General features: G+C 36.2%; 1 protein-coding gene across 7 annotated transcripts in view; it reads right to left on the minus strand.

Moving 5' to 3' along the window:
• Positions 1-21,562, minus strand: part of LOC100888090 (myosin-9) — a 52,163-nt gene extending 30,601 nt beyond the window's left edge. For 6 of the 7 annotated variants that reach the window (XM_030987178.1, XM_030987181.1, XM_030987179.1 and 3 more), the window contains exons 1-8: positions 21,468-21,562; positions 18,949-19,131; positions 18,212-18,370; positions 16,737-16,880; positions 15,425-15,602; positions 14,636-14,769; positions 1,791-1,910; positions 114-227 (exon numbers count right to left, since the gene is read on the minus strand). In XM_030987178.1, the coding sequence (XP_030843038.1) occupies positions 114-227; positions 1,791-1,910; positions 14,636-14,769; positions 15,425-15,602; positions 16,737-16,880; positions 18,212-18,370; positions 18,949-19,131; positions 21,468-21,485 (1,050 nt within the window). In that variant the 5' untranslated portion in view covers positions 21,486-21,562. Of the gene's footprint in view, positions 1-113; positions 228-1,790; positions 1,911-12,929; positions 13,451-14,635; positions 14,770-15,424; positions 15,603-16,736; positions 16,881-18,211; positions 18,371-18,948; positions 19,132-21,467 lie in introns of those variants that run through there. The other variant, XM_030987182.1, reaches the window with a different exon arrangement.
• Between the last annotated feature and the right edge of the window lie 1,112 nt (positions 21,563-22,674).

Below are 22,674 nucleotides of genomic sequence, written 5' to 3' on the forward strand. Positions count from 1 at the left end.
TGACCTATGACTTGAAAATAACTGTCAATAAGACTGTTGATCTTTTAAAAAAACTTAGCCAAAGTAAACATTTCAAGCTTCTCCCAACAATAATAAACATGTAATTGACTTACTGGTTTTGTCACTGTTTGTTTTTCATGGGCTTTGAATTCCTGCACATCCTTCCTCAGTAGTTCAAACTTCTGTTCCAAAGATTTCTTCTCAACATTCAATGCTTCCTTCTCCTCCTGTACAGCAAAGTAAAAGGAAAATCATGCAAGTTTTGCCGTTGTCAGCTACATTCAAAATTCTTCTCGGCTTACCACGAGGGTAGGGGGGTATTCTAGTACTAGTTATAATTTAACCATCCAACTTTTCTGTTAAAGACCCTGTCGGAAGACAAAAAATGAAATAGATGTATCATACATGTAGATCAACGGCACGCTTAAAAGCCATAGATTACAATAATATCCACTATATACTATCTTAGTGTTTGTCAGAGGAGTAACAGCTCTCTGAAAACTTGAAATCTAAAGCTTTGAAAATTGGCAGTTGCTGACTTAAAAACTAGCTATCAGACTTGTATGTATTTATCAAGTTTAGATGGTCAATTTTTAAGCAGAATGAAACTTCAAATATTCAAGATAAGATATTTCTTTACCATTTCCTTCCAGTTCATACTACTGAAGCTATTTATAGCGTCATTTTAGATCATTTTTCAACCCATTTATGCTGCATATTATGTAAATGTAGCTCTGTCGGTTTGTTACGGGAATGTTTTGTGAGAAGTTCCCTGCTTTATATAATACATACAGGTTACATTGCTTGTTTTGGCAGCCTGTTGTGGTATCAAAGTTGGTCAAGATTATTATCAAATTGTTAGAAATCACTAAATTAGTCATAAACAAAACAGTTCTATACCATTGAGTTACATGCATGACAGTGTTAGGGACAATACAAAAAGGGAGGCACTTGTTCATGGTGAGGGCACACATGTGAATTTGATGAAAAACTTACAAATCTATATTACTCAATGACTATATTTCTTGATGAAAGATACATGTACATGAACCAATTATTTCTTTTCCTTTTAGAAGAGCATAAATGGGAAAATTAATATGTGTATAACAAGCACATTGTGTCTTTCTTAACACACACACTATACAGTCAAAATCTTATGAATTTGTTATGAAAATAGATGCACATGACTTGTATATACATCTTTAGGCTACCAATTGTTTTTCATAAGAGTTTTTTTCTTTCTGGTACATAAAATCAAGCATTTCATTTTGCATGATATCGTGTATAGTTCTCCTGTAACTCAAGCTGTGACTGTCATTTCTCAAACTGTGATGGTTTAATATCAAAGGGTACTATTCACCTATAACTATTTTGCTCTGTAATTTAGGGTGCCCTCCTGCCATTCTCTATATATTAAAATTAAGAGCTTCTCAGTTTAATTTCATAAAGATATATTTAAGTTGAAATACATTCTCTATGAATGTAAACATGACTTGTGCATAGACTATAGTCAATGCATCCATATACACTCACATGCATGATTTTCATTCTATTCTTCATAGTCCAATTAAAGAATGGCAGTTTAAGTTTTGGGTTGTGTAATTATATTTCTCAAGAGTCTGGTCCCCTTTAAGCCACAGTGATTTCAATTATCAAGATCGTTATGAAGCCTTATTGATTGATTTTCAAGAACACATCTGTACACTACATGTTGTCCAGCACTATAGCTATCATTCCTGTTCAAAAATACGGCGCTTAATTAAAATGTGTCATAAAATATGCTTCATTACCTCGATCGTGGAGATGGTTTTGCGATTTGTATCCAACAGGTGTTTTAACTTGATGATTGTGCCTTCATAGGATGATCGCCGTTTCCTCTCAGTATCCAAGCTCTCTGTGAGCTCCTTCACCTGGATGGGCAAACACATGGAAAGATGGGAAGATGAAATACATTGGAAAAGAGAGGTAGTAGAAAAGAGATAGGGAAAGGGGGAGGAAGCAAGAGAGGAAGAGAGAGAGAGAGAGGGGGGGGGGGGGGAGAGGGAGAGAGAGAGAGAGGGGGAGAGGGAGGGAGAGAGAGCGAAAGAGAGAGAGAGAGAGAGAGCAAGGAGAGAGAAAGAGAAAAGGGAGAGACAGAGAGATGGAAGAGAGAGAGAGAGAGAGAGAGAGATTGGGGAGATAGTATTTTGGTGGATAACGTTTGGCCAAGCTTTTGTTCAGTTATATATATAGTTACAATCCTGTAGCACAGGATTCTCTTAATATCCCATACCTGTACATGGCAGGCGGTCAATTTATACCAGAGATTTTGAGATTTTCTACATTTCTTTTTTATCTTTGGCCTGTACGCGGCATATGGTTTGTAAGACATGTTCCATAAATCATAAAATTAAATTGTGTTAGCTCAACTCCAAATATTTATTTTTCCTGTAGAATATAAAAGAGCTTGGGAGTATATATCTGGGCTACAAGACTGCCATGCTGAATTTACCATCCATGTGTTAATCACACACGTGTCAACTGCATAATCTTCTATTGTGTCTTGTCAAACAGGTATAGATTGCCATTTGCATTTGGGACTTTTACATACATTCTAGGCCCATTTACACAGCCCAACGCCATTTAGAAAAATCATTGAATTTTGGACTGCCATTTACGATACAGGAAAAACCCATTAAAAACATCAGTGTTTGCTCGATCCAATCTGTTTGGGAAGTACATGTAAAATAATGCTTATATGTGTGACCTAATTGTTGCAATCACACGGAAGCAAGGAGATCAAGTCACATGACCAAAAGCAGGAATCATTTACCATTAATGTTTTGAGATCGCGGACATATATATATATATATATATACTGCAAAAAAATTGTTAAAGTCTCTGCTGGCATTTAACAAAAAGCACACTCCAGAGGTGGATTTTTCTGTTTCATTTTTTTGGTCAAAACATTGGAATGTGAGAAAAATCAATGACTTTTGCTTGCTATATAAATGCAGCTCCTGTCAGTATTTTTTGCTGCATTTAATTAGAGAGAAAAACAAGCCTACAAAAATGTTATCTCTATGCAGTCATGACAAAGAAAGAATCACCTTTGAGAATATTCATTTTAAAGCAGCAGTATATTTTTTCTCTGAATATAGTGACCTTAATGGTCCAATACGAATTGTACTACCGGTATATGATTTACAACATGAAGATAATCAATTTAGGAGGAAAGAATATCTCTTTCGACTACCACACAAAAAGAATATATGCCTCACAATTACATTGTGTGTATAGAAGAAAAAAATCCATGGTTTCATATGATGCAGTCTGTATGGAAAGTAAATTGAATACAAACTAGTGGTTTCTGAATCAGCATTCTAAAGTCAATGATAAAATTCAATTGATCGATCAATTTGTCATCAGATCAAACAATTCTGACACACATGTCAGTCCTAAATGTATATAGTGAACATGATAGTAGATGCTTGCATAACATAATTTGTCATTTAAATCAAATATAGACAGTATCTCCCATGATACACTAAATTGCTCCATCAACATCTTAATGAAGGTGTCAAATTTGTACATACCACTTCTGGAAAACTGAGTTACATGTACGAGGAGATTAAATGTCCAAATCACATAATGAGCTATTCTAACCATTTATGCCACCACTATGTTGTACCATGCAGCCTGTGAGCTCCATCAAAATGAATCTATATGCATGTACCGTACATGTATCTAAAAGAGCATGAATAGGAAGTCCATCACTATAATGGTAGAAGTCAACTGTGATATTGATTTCTGACTCAAATGAAGTGTAGCGAATAACAATGTCAACGGACGCTCATACTGCATCAAGACCTGTGGTGGGACCGCAGCCAAGCCAGCCATAACACATAACAATGCCAGTGGAGGTTTCATTGTCTGATTTCAAGCACAAACTTCAAAGAATTCTCCTTAATCTTCTTTTGATTTGCCCATGCATTGATTATATACACTTATCAGATTCCTGAGCAATTTAAATTGTCATTAAAGGCCCACTGCACTACTGGTAGCTACTTGCGCCCTCTATGTAACAAACAATGCCTAATCGGTGACCATTGGTCCCCCATGATCCTCTTTTTCTTATGTTAACTGAGAGCTGAGTTGATGAGATAACCACCTGTCCAGTGACCTTGCAGGGCAGTCTAATCCCTCCTGTAAACTACGGCAGATAAGCTTTAAGTTTAGTTGAGAAAAACACATGTCATTCTGAGTGATTTAAATTATTAATAAACAAATGTTATTGGCTGGAACTGGTACAAAACTTCTGGTTACATGTACTTGATTCAAAGCACATTACAATAAAATCAAATATTAATTTTGTGGACACTTCAAATATGCATATGCTTACAAAAATAATTATTCTAATTAACACAAATATACTGTGGTCTAACTATTGGATACACACATGCATATACTCACTTGTGAATGTAAAAGATATAAACTAATTCCTCTCTCCAAAATACCAAACTAGCTGTTGCATTTCTCTGGAGTACTCCAATTACAAATCCAATTTGATGACATATGTGTAGTTATACTGTTCTGACTACGCACCAGCATTGCAAACCAAATACAGTCTTATACCAAACAGTACTAAAGAACTGCCCTAACATTCTTGTAGATAGACTTTAGACCCAATGAGACATACTGTAGATTTACTGGTAACCCAACAAGTGGGTCTAAACTCTATTCAAGTCCAAGAAGACGAAAAAGTCCAACAAACACAAGGAGAGTTTTGTGCTATTAAAAACACAATAGCAAACAAATCCAGGGCAGTCAGGCCTATCTAATATGGCTAGACCCTTGTAAGATTTCATTGAATTACAGACTGAGAAACTGAGAAGCTGCAATCTTTATCCCCTGAGTCTAACTGTTTAGACATGAAAGGGCTGGTTCAAACAAGCTAGATTACACATCTGGTTGTCCTGACAATAAAGCTTCCAATTCATCTTAGGGCCCTTGTACGGTATTCTATCCTCAGAATAAGAAAGTATTTGAAATCTAGCTGCCTCGATCTCTCTAATCAAGCATTTGGAATACTGCATTTACACAGTGACCAGATTTGACAAGCAAGCAGAGTCGAACACTGCAATTTTACGATGGGCATTAATTGTCATATTTTTCTATTTTCTCTTGGGGTCGGTAACAAATTTCTTGTTGGTATACATATATGTTGTTTCCAATTTATTTAAAAAATAGGTATTATTATCAAAGTCACCGGTGCTGATCTTTGTTGGAATCCAAACAGATCATTGTTTGAACCACAGAATAACAATTTCAGATGCACAGAGCAATCGCAAACCATTTGTGTAGGGTTAATCTCTGACATGATAATTCAAGTCTTATTTACGTCTAAAAAAAATCATATCAAACGTGCCATTCTTGTGAGAGGTATTAACATTATATAGCTCTTGTGCACAGAAAAGATGTGCACAACTCACAAAGCAAACTGCTGACACTGCATTAGTTGCTACTAGGAATAAAAATCTGGTGACCCTCTTTAAATAAAATTGTGGCACAACAATCTATACACCTCAAGGATGAAATAAGGAAAACCAGGAGCAAAAGAGCCTATTATTATTCAACACTTTGGTTAAATAATGGCATCTAGATCCATGTTTATACAGTGTAAGGAGATAGGCCAATATAGATTAGTCATAAACACCCCAAACACATTTTCACATGATTTTTATATATTTGGCTTACTTTAATACACTTTTAGTTGTTCACAAGTAAATAGGTTGACTTTTATTTAACACTTATTATAAAACAAATTACAAAAGTAATATTTAAAAAGGATCTCAAGAAGCTTCTCAACATGTCAAAAACTCTTTAAAACCTACAAACCATGAGGCTATAATATAAGTATGACTTCTTACCCTCCTTATACCCACCTTTTTTTTTTTCTCTCTCTCTCCTTTATCTGTCTAACATTGTAAAATAATGACTAAAATGCATTTCTCTATTAGAACTATTATAAATCGTCAGAGTATTAAATACATTGTTTTTCCCTACACTAGAAAGGCCTTCGACTACTGCTCCTTCAATGCAAAAACCATTGAAGAGTTGTGCATACAATTTGAATCAAGTGGTCTTTCTTTACGATCAAAACGGGGCAATCATCGACTTAAGGACCTTGCCTTTACTATCTGACGCTTAGGAGTAACGACGTAAGTTTTGTTATGGCCCCAAACTTTGCATCAGGTTTCTTTGCAATTTATACTTGGTACATACCTGTGCTTCCATTCTTCTGACAACAGAGGAGAAATTGCTCTAAAAGTGTTATTCTCAATATTTCAAGCAAAAAGATTGATAGACATGGGAGTACAGAATTGCAGACACAAAACATTCCCACCGTTGATCTAATATGATCAAGCCATAAATGAACAATAAAATATTTCTAATGTGCTCTGCAGGGGGTAGAGCATTTTGAAAAGAAATATCTTGCTCTTTCTCTCTCTCTCTCTCTCTCTCTCTCTCTCAGGTGTTCTGCCAAAGGCAGGTCCACACAGCAGAGCCTTCTTTAGTTCCTTCTTCATCCCTCTCTATCTTTAGCCTTCTCCTTCATAATGTTCCTCTAGTATAAAGTCTGACACTATCCCAAATCTTGGTTTTCCTTTTCTGTTTTCCATCTATCTTCCCTTCTAATTTGTCCCTGAGCAAGTTATCCCTCATAAGATGTGTCCTATCCAGTTTTTCTTCCATTTCCAAATTGTTTTTCCCAAGCTCCTTTGCATTCACACTATCCAGCACTTCTTCATTGGTGACCCTGTCCGGCCTCCAACTAATATTCCTTCCATTCTTATCCACAGCCACAGAGTTTCTATCTGGCTATCATTCAATTAATTAGAACAAATTTTTCTCCTTTTGGCATTAATTGTCAAATATAATGCTGTTTATAATGGGCATTCTTTGATTTGTCATTTTTGGGTAGAGTGAACAGAACTTCACCTGCATGTGAATCATCAGTTAAAGGGTGCCAATCAATTCAAGATACTTAAAGGTAATACAAAGTTTTGGGAAATTTTGAAAATTGGGTGGATAGTGAATCTTTACAATTTTGATATATTTGGATGCCCCTGTGGATGTATAATAAGCACTAAAAAAATTAGCCACTAAAACACTTCTGTTTTCAAGAAAAATTGAATATAAACATTAACCGGTGCTCCCGGTAAATTTTTGATAACTTTCAAATAGCGTCTATGGCCGTACGATGGTAATGTAGCTGCGACCATGAAAATCTCAGAATATGTATTTGTGATATATAATTTCCAAACGGGAATAGCTAATCGGTCGATTTTAGTCAAGAAACATTGTTTCATAGCTAAATTAATATTTTGACCTTGAGAGGGAGCTATACAACATAAAGAGTTTATTATTTATAATTTCATAAGTTTAGACTTGATTTCAACCGCGACAACGATCAATGAATATTGTAGGAAAGCATAGGCTTCCAATATGTTAATTTGAACTAAATTCATGACCCCATACCAAAACTTTGTAATACCTTGAAACTAACAAAAAATGTTTTGCAACTGCGAACATGCTACTTCAGGTATCAACAGACAATTGTTGATGGCTGGTCACACCAGCAATCCCTGTAAGGAGATTCCTAAATGGGCCAATCAAAGTGGTTTGTGGTTGTTCAGATGATGATTCACAAGTTTATTTATATAAAAGAAGTAACTATACATTTCTTACAAATGTAACATATGAAATTTGTAGAGCTCTTCATTCTTACTCTGTATATTAGGCGATCCATGCTGTGACACTATATTCAAAATATGAGCTGCAAACATTACTTCTATTAAAAACATATAACAGTACTTTAAATACACTCTGGATAAAAGTAAACAATTTGTGGGTATACTAGTCAATAAATTGGTCTGAATTGGTTGCAGCAGGTATTGGATTTTTATGTCAATACAAAGCAGTTAAAGATGAAGTTGAGTTCTGGTCATGCGATTGCATTGTGAAAGAAACGGTGTGGAATCCACCAGAAAAGGTTGATCATCTAGCATATAAGAATTCGTATGTATTGCAAGGTTCTGGAATCATCAAAATGATAAGAAATTTGGCCAAGTCTTGGTAAAGTTACAAACACTTGCACAGAAAGATGTATATGGGACTACACGAACACGTGGCGTAAAAAGCCGGCCCCCGATTTTTACGATGTTACATGCATATTTAGAATATGAAGGCATTTGAAGAGCCATGCTTTTCAGGGAACATGTCTTAACTGATGTTCTTCCACACTTGCATAATAAGAATGAGTAATGCTCACAAATTATTTTTCACCTCTTCCAAGAACTCAACCTTCTCTTTAAGCAGATGAAAATTTTTGAATTAAAGCCACTTGCTTCTGTCCATGGAAACAGCAAACAAGGGGGAATTAACACACATTACAATCATCATGTTGCCAATTTGAGGACAAAGTTAATATTCACATGCAATCATACAATCACAATTTTTTTTTAAACAAAGAATCGTACATCAAATTTGAGTTATTAAGGTGTACTCTTTTATAAACAGATTTCAAATCTAAGTGCTTAGATAAAATACAGCAATATATACAAAGTGAATAACATTGCACAAAAAAACAACAAAAAAAACACGCAATTAAAGTGAGAGGGATATTTAGGACAGACCAGATAAAGCTTAGAATTCAGATTCATTGGCAGTCAAAAGTTTGGAGAAATAAATTCATTTAGAATAGCAACATAAAGTTCAGCTTATTCAAATAAAAACTATAGTTTGCATTTTTAAACAGTGCATCACCTTCAAGTAGGCTATATACTTGCAGATTTTATTGCACTGTGATCACACTGAAAATGGCACTCTTTCTTGACAGGGATTGTCGTACAGCCATGCAGTACACAAGGTACAAAAGCACTCAAATGCATGCTATTCAAATATCTGTGAGTGGTGTACCGCTGCCATGGCAACAGCAGTGTAATTGCTTGACATGATAATGAATATACGCACTGCTAGGTGGCCTTGGAACCACTCATGTATGAAAGCAATATGAGAGGTGCATGGATATGGAGCATACAGGTATATAGGCATTATTGAATCAGTAGTACTGGTAGGTTTCTTGATATAGCCACAGCCCTAACCCTAACCCTACCTGATGCACAAGGTATCCAAATTTATGTTAATTAGCTATCTCAGCTACAGTACATTGTGGATATTTATAGAAACATGCCTCGATCTAAGACTGATTATGAATGCTTTAATACCAGGTGGCGCCCAGGTGGTATTCAAGAACTATAGAGGGCAGTATGCATTTCCATTCAATGAGTCAGTTTGACTAGTGATGGCTTGTGCAAGATTTTCTAGGGGAGATAACCATATTGGGCCTACTGTCACTGCATGCACAGGTATCTACCGGTAATATCGTTTTAGAGGCTCATATTTTACACACAAAGATGAATACCTAAAATACGGTCCTATGTAACATTACACATGTATATGAAAGTACATACTGGTACATGAACAAGATGAATTTTCAACTATTCTTGTAACCTTCTTGGATTCTTATTTTGTAATTACTTGTGAATTGAGGTCTTTGAGGATAATCAAAAATTGCAAGAAATCAATTTGATTTGAGTTTTATAATAAAATACCTATGTCTATCAAATACCACATTTTACCTGTCAATAAAGACTAGAATTTACTCTAAGTACTTACAGTATACATGTACATGTAGCTGGCTGACAAAAGTAAATTCTTACAAGATTTTAGATAAGTACAGAGTTGCCTTTTTCTGGTGATATTAGTATTAAAGAAAAGATTATTATAGTAAAGATAGATAAATCCTCCAAGCTAGATTAACTAAAATTAATATTTTCATCATAATTGTCACATTAGTATCTCATATCATGGATTAGTTTATGACCTTTTATGCAAGTACTATGTTCACTAAGTGAGCCTTCTATGGGCAAAACAATATTCTGTGAAGGTACACAAATCAAATTACATGAAATGATACCGTAATACAAAATTGAATATCCTTAAATTCTCTATGTCCAATAATGAACAATGTCAATGAACCATGTATACTCCTGAATATCAATCCATGTAAACAATCACATTAAAGTAGATATGTTCTGGTCTAGTGGATAAGTCACCAGCCTGTAGATCAGAAGGTAGGGGGTTCCCATCCCAGGCTGGCACTAATGTCCTTTGGCAAGACATTAATCTATATTTGCAACTCTCCACCCAGGTGTAAATGGGTACCTGATATGCTTGAGCGCTATTTACTTTGGCAGCTCGATTTAATTATGTCAAGGCACCATGAGCATCACTGCATGACAGATATGAGCGCTATATAAAAAGCAATTATTTCTGTAAAGTGCTGCTTGAAACCTTACACCGATTATGTGAACTCATTCTGTTTGTTCTTTATGACTTGAATTTTTAGTACACCTCAGAATATCCTATCTTACCCCCTCCTCCTCCTCCTTACTGAGATGAATTAGAGTATATGACAGTTAGGGATAAAGTTGAGTTCTGGTAATATGCGATTGCATAGTGAAAGAAACGGGGTGGAATCGATCAGAAAAGGTTGATCATCTAGCATATAAGTATTGGTGTGTACTGCAAGTTTCTGGAATCATCAAAATGATAAGAAATTTGGCCCAGTCTATGTAAAGTTATAAGCACTGTACACAGAAAGATGTATATGGGACTACACAAACATATGGCATAAATATCTGTCCCGATTTTTTATGTTGTTTCGTGCCATATTTAGGATATTAAGGCATTTGAAGAGCCATGCTTTTCAGGGAACATTTTTTCTCTGATGCTCTTCCACACTTGCATAATAACAATGATAATGCTCACAATTTATTTTTCACCACTTCCAAAAACTCAACCTTCTCTTTAAATAATCAATCAAACTTATGGGGACTTTGGATTTTGTACTTCATAGCTCTGTATTGAACAGGCACCAAATATAGCATGCCCACATGCTGTGACAATGATTTGTGCTATCCTCATGAATTCATCCTTCTAAAGAAATTCTGTTTTTCAGGATGAGTATACAGTCAGACCGCAGCCGGTGCGAAAACCCTCTATTTTATTCAGCACGTATGCAAGAATTTACGTGTCTTGCATACGTAATGAGTAGTGCAGACGGTCTTCCCGATCGGCAGTTTTTGCCTTTATAATTGTTCATTTCTCATGAAATGGGTCTTATTTCAAAGATAAGAAGTTGCACTCTCTATATACTTATATGACAATCATGTTTAATATATTTTGGAAACAGATATTTCGCCTTGAAAATGGGGTTTTTCGACGATAAATCTATCTAAAGAGTAGGGCTGATTTTCACATAGAAATCATTCTTGCGTCAAGAAGATGTTATAATCAGCATAAAGCATAAATATTTTTCTTTACAATGATATCAACATTATTATATTTTACGCTGTACCAAAGTCAGGAACCAAGAAAAATCACGCGAATGTTCATGAATAATTAAAAAAAGTAGTCAACTTTGCCGATGTGATAATAGAGCATTCTGATTGGCCAAATACGTCAACTACGTCACATATGTTCCGCTTTGGTTTATTAACATTCTAAATACCAGATTTGAGTAAGCATTCCTTGTGGCGTGCGCCTGTAATGCACGTGCGCGCAAGCAGTCATGACAACAACCTGAGGACCCTGGATCAATTACGTCACCTGCCTTTCAAATAATATTTTTCTACATTATTTCTTTTTTAATCATTTTTCTTAATTTTTTCGGCCAGTCGGTGGCGCGGCGGAGCTCCCTGGAGTGTACTAATCAGTTATGCATTGCCATTGCTCAAACGGCGAGCGTGCACGAGTATGAAATCACACAATTTCGTGCCATCATATAGAAAGAACAAATTGGTAATTTCCGGGTTTTTAGGGTCTTAATTACTATGATTATAAAGAGAACAAGATTTTGCGTCAATTAGGTTTTGACATTATTTTGATCAGTGACTTTTCATCTTTCCAACGAATCTCAAAGTAAACAAATTAATTATGTACCAAAGTCAGGAACCAAAAGCGAAATTTCGGGTACAAAATAGCTGTTGAAATGTTACAAAAATAACGACAATAAAAGTGGTGAAAAAGGATCGTTTCAAAATTGTGAAATATGGCAAGTTTCATATCAAACTGAAGCTGAGAATCTCGAGAGTAATTACCGTTGCGTGCTGCCATGTTGACAGAAGTTATCGACCACAAAAGCAGCTGCATGTACACCCTTACAAATCTCACAGAAAATCTCGTGAATTTCAGCACACGTGAATGTACGAGATAACCAAAGAGACGCTGAATAAAAATCAGCGTATAGCCTCATTATCGCGCACGCTGCGGTCTGACTGTATATGCGTGTGTAACTGCTTTGTGTATAATACAGCTAGCTTGTGAGTTGTTACACACATCATTATTAATACATTGTACCGATATTCCAAATATCTATGCCGTCTACTATAATGTAAACACTGTGACTACAAATAAATATTTTGATTTTGTTTTGCCCCTCTTTATAACACAGTTTTCAAAGCTCAAATTTTCTTTACTGATCAAATAAAAAAAATTACAAAAACAATACCCATATGAATGACTTACAGCTTGGATGTGTTACATTTCATTATAAATACATGTATATGTATATATATATATATATATAATTGTGTTCCTACAGTGACTTTTTTGTTGTTGTAATGGGCATTCCCAACAGAAGCCATATGCTTTCCATGTTTTCGCCTCCTATTTTCTAAATTATTTACTGATACTGATCTCTCTGTTTACCATTTTACCAATAATTAAAAGGGAAAAAAATGTGAATTTCATTTCAAATTCAATAAAACATGTCAATTAGAACACATAAAACCCTTGTCACATTGATATTGATATATACTTACCCTACTGTCTTGATGAACAGCCATTTTTCGTCTTCTGTCTTTGACTTATTTGAAAATCACTCAACATATGCCACACATGGCAATGAATTAAAAGCCTTGCAACCGCTAATCAGTTCTTACCCAGTCTATATCCAGCTCAAGCTTAGACAGAGTTGACAACTTATTGCACTTTTGTTACTCCAGATAACCTCTAATACCTACTTAAAATACTTCCATGAATAGTCAATATAAACAACAAGTTCCAAACCATGAGGCATTAGAACGCACTTCCATTCAAGATGTACACAAACAGCATTGAATCTAGCCGCTGAATCTGTTCCAAAACAGTCCTCAATATTAAAAAAAGTTCAAAAGTATCTTAAAATAAATCCAAAGTGGAATTCCACATGACTTCAATTGTAGAAATAATTCCAGCAATATGTCCATACACCAAGCAAACAGTAGATATTGATTGTATGGACCGCAACCACAATCGTTTGAATGTCCTATCAAAAGCAACCTCTTTTCAATTACTTATAGTAACCTACACAAGCAGTGCTTTGAAACGATAAAAAGCCTCTGGATCAATAACCAGGAAGACTCAACAATGCCCTGTCCTTAATGGTCTTTGAACCAACAGAATAGCAGATGACCAAGGATAGCTCCCCCACCCCCCCCCCCCCACATTACTATTAACAATACAAAGTTTTTACAAAAGAGATAGGAAGACCTACACTGTATATGATCCAATTTTAAGGGTCTGATGTATAGTCAATCACTTTCAGGCAGAAATAGATTAAAAAGACATTTAATGCATTTCCCAAATGGTGAAAACTCTGAAGTGACTTTCTAATTCCATGGTGCAAGAAGTGTTAGCCATGTAAAAAGAATGCTAAGATTGAGCCACGTTATCTAGCTAAGCACTTCAAACTAACTGATCTGGTTTGAATTAACGATGGAAGATTAGATCCAGTCTTTTGTGTGCATGCCCTTTACAAGTGCTTCAGCTCTATAAAACCTTTTTTATTGGGTGACCAATGGATTTCTTAGACACTTACAATAACATCTAGAGTAGGTATAACAGTAAATCGGCTGAAAGTGTGCTTATGGAAATGGGGGGGGGGGGGGGGGGGGTCATGAAGGATTACAGTATTAACATACCATGAATACTGCAAACAGTGTGCAATTTTTCACTGGCTCTTAACAAACACAAAGAAAAACAAAACCACTCACTCAAACATACACATTTGTGGTGTAAATCAAGGACTCGTAATACACTTCAGTATGTTACTCCATATTTGAGTGAACTCATTTTTGTAAACATGTAACATCCAGGGACAATCTGAAAATTTACTGCATATAAACTGAGACCTACTTTTGTGTGCAAATAGAGCACCTAAATAAATGTACCCAATCTGAATGAGCTTCTAATTTTAAACAAATTTAATACAGGGTTATTTAACTGAAGACATCCTTGTTATGCGAGTGGTCCTCGATAACCACCCACACACCCAAGTGAATATACAAATAACAAGGGATATAGTGATGTGCATTGTACTGAGAAGAAACAAAAATATATACAAAATAACATGGCATTACCTGGAACACAATTCTTTTACTTGTCCAAACAATGCACAATATTTTACAGATATCTTTCTACACATATTAATGATAATTTTTCCAATTATATTGTGTTTTCACACCCAAAAGTAAATGATGATACATACCTTCTGCTTGATTTTTTCCTTCTCGTCTTCACTGGTCTTCATGCGGTATTTCATTGTGGTCAGCTCTTGTTCCAACTTACGTTTAGACTCTCTTAGCTGAGCATCATCACCTGAACTACTCTGCAATCTTTCATCTACAGTGGGACAGACAGACAGACAGACAGAAATACAAAGAAAGAAAGATAGGTGATAACTGTCAAAATATTAGTGGAAAAACCTTTCGAAGTATAAGACAAATTATAAAAGCAAATGTGTCTCCAATATGCCTACACTGCCAGCCTTAAAAATCGTTACCGGTACATGATTGATCAAAATAGAGTACATATTATGAGATACATTGGACTTCACAAATGGTAACAATATTAAATGGTTCACTAAGGAGCCAGATCTAATCACCAGTGGCCAATAAGGAGAAGCTTACCACTGTGCTTCCAATTTCAATTTAATCTAAAATTTATTCTATGAATGCAAATCATAAAATTCCATTACAAAAATTCTTACATTTACAACGAAATACATTTGTAAAATAAGCGGAATGATAGAAATAAGTTCATTTGTAAAACTTTAAACGCATTTAAAGAACAATAAAGCAAATGCCTGTGTTTCAGAATGTATCCAGCTAGGCAACACAGGTCTATTCCCAGTATCTTCAATCTTAATACTAGTGAGAAATATTTCATCCAGATTTTCATAACTCATACGTGCCCCCTTGGACTTTAGGTTCATTTCCCATACTACTGCATTTGACTGATTATAGCTTTTAAAAAGCAAGAGAGAATGTTAACGCACCAGCCTTTTTGTGGACCCTTTCCACCTCTTTGTGATGCACTTCCTTTTCTTTCTCCAGTCTGTTCTTGCTCATCTTTAGTTCTACCTCCAGCTCCTTCACTCGCTGCATCTGCTGTCTACGCTCCTGCTCCAGGTGATCCTTCTCTTTCTCCAGTTTACCAATCCTATCTTTCTGAAACTGACATGATAATGTGAATAATTGCTCAAAATTTGGTGGGGTTAAGTATGGCAGAACTATTCCTTTAATAATAATTTTAATCTTTTAAATTATAAAGTGAGCAACTCCAAGATCAACACTAATCATGTCCAACAAAAGGGTTTGATTCAAAATAGTAAAAAAAAAATATAAACAACTACAAGTATATCCATGCTAGAACTTCAAGTATATTGATGTCTTTAATTGGAAAATTCAATGGACTATTCCAGTAAACTCTTTGTAGGCCTATCCTACCCTTGTAATAAGTTCATTTGAATGAAAGCAGAGAAATCACAGGAACAGAATAGCAAATGTTTGTAATAAATTGAACCAATAACAAGAAAGTTATGAATGTTTGAAATATGAGATCACTACAGCTGTGCAAATCTCAAATTCACAATTTTGTCAGTGGATCGTGACCTAGGGACGGATAACTCCCTTGTTTGTTGTGTACAAAAATATCTCTAATTTCTGTTTTTTCCCCCAAGTGCCTTCAAGTACCCATCTTCCTTCTTCTGCACTGGGCCCCATTTCACAAAACATGTCATCAGTGACAATTGTCGGTTTTTGATTTAAGCTAGTGAAATCCTTGCTTCTGATTGGTTATCAGCAGATTTGTCACTGATTTTTATCATTTTTCATTGAAAAAAGGCTTTGTGAAACGGGTCCCAGATGTCTCAATGAAGGAGTAATATTAATGGTTCACATATATTATGAAAGAAACCCAACTTGCTGAACAATCTAATACAAGATGATAAAATCATTGAAGGTGGCTCCCTAGTCCAATTGTTGAGGTGGGACCTAAAACAATTACCAGTGGGAGTGATTAGGGAAAGATTTATTGTTACCATTATTGGCATCATTATCATTCAGGTAGAATCAGCACTCTAAAATACATACTCAAAAAATACTAAATATCATGAACACTTCCATAACAAAATTGCTCTTCATCAAGTTTTTCAGGTGCTTGCCTGGGACAGCAACAAGGAATGAATGCCAGATATATTCTTAAAAAGAAGATGTTAACAGGTGAATCAAAAAATAATTAACTGGCCTCTAAGAGTTTGGATATTGGATCATCCATAACTAGGAAAGATTAGATAAAAAGTTATTTACCTGTTCTAGCTGATTTTTTGCCGATCCATTGGTGAGTGATTTCCTTCTCTCTGTGGCTATGTTATCAGAAAGACGGGTCCTCTCCACTAGAAAGTAAGCTATAGCCTCACTGGCTGTACTCTTGGCTAGGTCTTCAAAGCCCTCCTGTGGAGTAAAGATTCACCATGTCAGGTCCAGTGTCAAGCTGCATATCATCTCCCACTAATTGGTTTTGTTAGAGCCTAATGTTAATTGTTCAGGTAATATCTTAAACTGTAGTTACTCTTCATTTGTACAGTGAACCTGAATATAAAGACAGCTGAAGGGAAACATGAAAAGTGGTCTTTATAGGCAGGTGTTCTACAGTACAGGTTTCAATGAGAAACCATATTAAAGGGAAATGAAATAGGACGTCTTTATAGACAGGTGATCTTTCTATACAAGTAGTTGCTCAAGCAGGTTCAACTGTAGTATGTTTATTGTTCCACATTTTTCCTGTACAGTGCATAGAGAAACTGATTTGTTTATAATGCCTTTTATCAAATATGTATTATTATCATTATTATTATTGCAGTAGCAAAGGAATGTCACACCTTGTATTCCTCCCTCAGACGGTTATCTGGTGTGACTCCCAGAGAAGGAGATATAAACGGGGTACCGGTATGTAACTCTTCATCACGACATGGATTGGGGTCTAGACTAGTTTCAAAGAATGTCTGTGACCCCATGCAGCATTTAAAAGAATGAATGAGCATATCAAAAGTTGTACATGGGAAATTACATTGGAAGTACCTTCCCAGACAGTCCACTGATTTGAATGTTAACAAAATAGAGTGCATTCAGATTTGGAAAGCTATAAAGAGAATTGGGATTAAGGTTACAGGGTAGGTACCGGTAAGCATTACGTATAGCGTATAGTGTTGATGTTAAGAACTCTTTTTGTGCTGGATATGAACTGCAGAGCAATTGATGCTGTAGCAGGTGTCATATAGAGAGCGAAAATTAGATGAGAAAGAGAGAGAACGAAATGTAGAGATGTTGAGAGAGGAGGGAGAGAGAGAGAGAGAGAGAGAGAAGGGGGGGGGGGTAGTTCATGTACCAAGATCTCATCACATATAGGTTTATAAGTATCAAGTGTCATCTCGGTGGGGGAAGTTGACCTGTTGAACCTTCTCCTCTGGGGAGGTAAACTTAACCCCCCCCCCCCCCCCTCTCTCTCTCTCTCTCTCTGGAGATTTTCACTGGTAGTTCAAGTTATGAATTAACATCACTATACCATTGGATGTGACAACACTATTGGAAAAACATGTTCTCATCACATAATGTGGTGCCCTTTCAATGAGCAAAATACATGTAATCATGTTTGGCATCACTCAGCTAGATAGGAGTGATATACATGTACTTTGTATATCTACCTTTTTCATGAAGAAAAATATAAGCCTAATTACCAGTATGCCTGAGATAATTGGAGATAATTTTGGCATGAATTACTATACCTGTCTCAACAATTGCTGGATTTCTTGGTTGCTTTTCTCCTTGTTGTTCTTTAGTCTCTGATTTTCCTCCTTTAGTTCCTCATTTTCTGCTTCAAATTCTTGAGTCAGAGTCTCCCTTTCCTCTGATAGCTTACGCATGTTTTCAACGTATAATTCAACCTGAGTATAAACAAAGGAATCAACTCATCATTAATCTCACATGTTCATCATTTTGACACAGCAAATGAAGGCATTCTGGGTAACTTGTGTGATTTTATAGTGACTAACAGAAATCCTGGTAAACTGAACTTTCAAACCTAATGTTTTGGAAGTTAGAGATTGTAAAGCAGGTTTTCTAGCAAGTTACTGTTCAACATGAAGAAGATTAAAATACAAACTAGTAGAAACTGGTATTGGTGAGTTAAAGTGAGCTTATATAATGGAATAAGAATTGTACACATCAAACACAGGAAGGGAAGCCAGAGTGAGAGGATAAAATGAATTGATCCTCTTGCTCCCCTCCCCGAGCAATGAAGAAATTACAGAACATTAAATTCAAATACAAAACATTGAACCCACTGCACACCTTGGTAAAGAGTAGAGGGGAACTAGGGTGTAGTGATACACCTACAAAGACCAAACATGTAGACCAGGAGAAAATACATGGGGGTTACAATGATTATGGTAATTCTCTTTTCCCCTCTCAGGTACAGATGATGCAGCATATTATATCAAAGATAAATAATTATTTTACTAACTTCTTTCATTTCTTCTGCTTGTTTCTTGTGCAGTGATTGCATGCTTTGTGACCCGGCCTTGATGTCTGCTTCAGCCTGGAGGTAGAGCTTCCACAGGACATGTAGCTTCTCATCAGAGCTGGCATTCTGGCCAACACCATTCTTCAACAGCTCTGCATTCATCCCATCCATCATCATTTTAACCTAGTTGCACAAGAAAATTACCAAATTCTTTAAAATATTTTCCTTATTTGCCAAGTATGTTTGCGGTTCTATACTTCTACACTGAATAAAAATATCAGCTTCAAATGTTAATACAAATAGAAAATAATAAACAATGTGTAAACACAACTTGGAAGTTACTTCTCTTGTTTCTTTTCTCATTATTTGCATAATACAACATAGCGGCAGTGATGTGCAGAACCATGGAAATTTATGGTACCACACTCAAAATGAATACTGAAGCACCCCACAAACGATGCAACAAGAATCAAACTCGGGCAAAGAAACAGCTAGTGAGAGCACCAGATCTATCAAAATATCAGTCTAACCTAAAATATATTTAGCTGAACAGAAGTACTCAAAATAAAAGATCAATACAGGCACTTTGAGGGATGCTGCTCCCAAGCCCTATTAAAGGCATATACCCCATTTAAACAACTTTAGATCTCCCTGTCCTGCAGTTGATCCCTATACACATTTTTGTTAGAATCCAGCTATGGGTTTTCAAGAAAAAGAAGAAATATGCAATTATTGGCACTGAGGACATTTGGGGGGTACATACCCCACTTGAACAACTGTAGATGTTCCTTGCCTAAGAATCATTCTGAAGTTGACTCGGATAAGATAAAACCGGCGGCAAACTTTACACAGGATTCCGCTGATAATCAGTTTGTTAATCCCCACCCGTTTCATTTGTGTTTGCCAAGCTACCCTAGCCAATAAAGATTAATTAAAAAGGAGGTAAAAAAATCTAATATTTTTACAAAAGTATTTACATGATACAAAGATACACTACATATCATCATTATAATACAAGTAAACAATAAATGCGATTGTACAGTATTCATGAGTGTAATATCAACGGGCTCATCATGAGGCTACAATTAAATTAGCAGTACGATTTTAGATGTATACCGGTAGGTGAAGGTTCAAAATAGTACAGTGCAGTGTTAGTGAATTAGACCGCAAAAAGAAGGCAGGTGAAGAGAGAGAGAGAGAGAGAAAGAGATGAATTGACAGTGAGAGGTAGAGAGGGAAAGAAAGAAAGAGAGAGAGAGAGAGAGAGAGAGAGAGAGAGAGAGAGAGCTCAGAGAGGTTGGGAACAAAAAGAAGGAATCAGGTGCCACATACATGTACAACAATACTAAAAAAATACAAACAAAGGCACAAATTGAGTATGTTTGAGTTTTGACAGAGTAAATACGAGAACTATGCGAAATATGAGAACTATAAGATCAGTTGCTTCCAGGTTTAGAAGGAGTAGGCCTAAAGCTTGTAACAGTTTTTCCTTCATAATCACTTTGCCTTGCGCGTAGACTAGAAGGGATGAGACTTAGATGACGTCATGCGCAGCGAGAGTTTAAAAGACGGCTGTAATTAAGATTTTCAACATGGATATCGATTTCGACCCATAATTTCCTGAAAAGGGACCATTAAACAGATTTGTTCAGTCAAGTTGGTAAGTGGAACCGATTTTTAATAGCCTAGATCTAGGCCTAATTACAAAATGAAATGCATCAGATATGCATTGGGTAAAAGGTAGCATTTTGGGCAAAGAATAAGGCCATAAATTGCCATAATTTTGCAAAATGTTTGAACATGAACACCTATGGTCGGTTTCTGTCTCTAAAGAGAGGAGCCGACCTGCCCAAATCAGAGGCTAACAAACGAAAGAGACAGAAACTTCGGTCTACAGTTCTCCCAGTCTTTTTTTTAAAGCACTTTTCTGATTTAGGAATCTAACTTTAATACCAGACACTATGATTCAGATTATAAATGTGTATTAAAGTGTCATTATAATTATGAATTGATAGCAATAATACAGTACGTATAGTCACTGACATAAACAGATGGATGTATCAGTATCAGTATGAGTATCACTTAAGTATCACTATCACAATCACTCAGTCAATGCACAATAACAATAAAGCTTTAATTAATGGGCTCCAATATTTTATAGTTGCACCTTAAATCATGCTCTCAGTATCCTCCTTACAGAGTAACATAAAGTCATTAACGATTCACCAATCTCCGGCACACTGTTGCTATCGGACCGCTAGCAATCAAGAAAAGGAGAAGGAGAATGGGAGTGGGTAAAAAAAAACGAGCGCCGACATGAGAGTGGGGGAATGTGAATGATATCGATTAATAAATAAAGATTGCGGTACCCAGGCTAGCCGTGCATTGACCACTAAGGCATTATTCGTTGCTGGCCTGTTAATCAACAATACAACTCCGCCCCCTTATGTTACAAACAACACCTGAACATCATCATCTCACACACAACCCTAAACCCCGTTTCCCGCTAAAATATTTACCTTCACTCCATGATCCATGTCATTGTCCAGCTTGAATCCTTGATAAATCGCTCTTTAAATCGAATCTGCGCGTCACCGGTAACCAACCCGTCGGCGTCGAACCTACCAATTAGGGTGTCGCCGAAACGTCCAACCTAAATGGAAATTATTTCCAAACATAAATCATGTATTTATGGAATTTAGTATTAGCAAAAGGCAGGGAAAAAAAGTTGAAAATGTTTACTAACAGATTTGTGGATTACGCCGCAACTCTATGACAATTAAAATGGATAGTGCAAAGTTAAACACCTCTATAGAAATGTCGCCAAAAACGTACTGCCCGGCAGAATTATATCCCCCAACTATTAGTTGGGGGGAAATGATCACTGGTGTACCTGAGGGGGGGGGGGGGGGGGGCAAGGGGGGCAGAGTGCCCCCCTGACGGGCTCCAGGGGGGAAAAAAGGAAAAGGGGGGAAGGGAAAGGAAAAAAAGGAGAAAGAAAAGAAAGGGGAAAGAAAAGAAAAGAAAGGAAAGGAAAGAAAAAGAAAAAAGGAAAAGGGGAGAGAGAAAAAAAAAAAAAAAAAAAAAGAAAGAGAAAAAAGGAAAAGGAAAAAAAAGGAAAAAGAATAGGAAAGGAAGAAAGAGGGAAAAGAAAAAAAATGGGGAAATTATTTAAAAAAAGACCATGGCCGTACGCACCGGGGGAGGGGGGGCAGTTGACCCCAGATATTTTGAAAACGTACAGTTTTATTCCTGAAAATGTTTAACAAAGCTCACAAGTAGTGAAGGCCTATACCAAATCCCTTCAATTCTACTTTTGAAAAATGCAAAAGTACCCTCATAACCAGTTTGGTCGCTCGAACTCCCTTCACTCCTTTTGCTTTTGAGTTTCTTCAAAAACTTTTTATGCATCTTTCCCCCTCCCCCATCAGAAAATATTCCGCATACGGCAAAGAAAAAGACAAATGAATATAGGAAAATATAAGTGATATAACAAATTCGACACTCTTCGCTGGCGCGAGCTGCTTGCTAGCCTATTTTGTATTAACTATTTTCACATGCTCGTCCCCCTGAAAAAAAGAAAAGGATTAGCATTGCCTAGAATACAATTGTGTCTGCCCTGACTGGACCCGAGCTGCAACCATGGCAACCATAACACCCAGTTTATGTACCAAATGTTACTAAAAGAGACTAATTAATTTTTTCTCGCTCGCTACGCTCGCTCAC

This window comes from Strongylocentrotus purpuratus, unplaced genomic scaffold, assembly GCF_000002235.5.
Source record: "Strongylocentrotus purpuratus isolate Spur 01 unplaced genomic scaffold, Spur_5.0 spur5_scaffold_16, whole genome shotgun sequence".
NCBI lineage: Eukaryota > Metazoa > Echinodermata > Echinoidea > Camarodonta > Strongylocentrotidae > Strongylocentrotus > Strongylocentrotus purpuratus.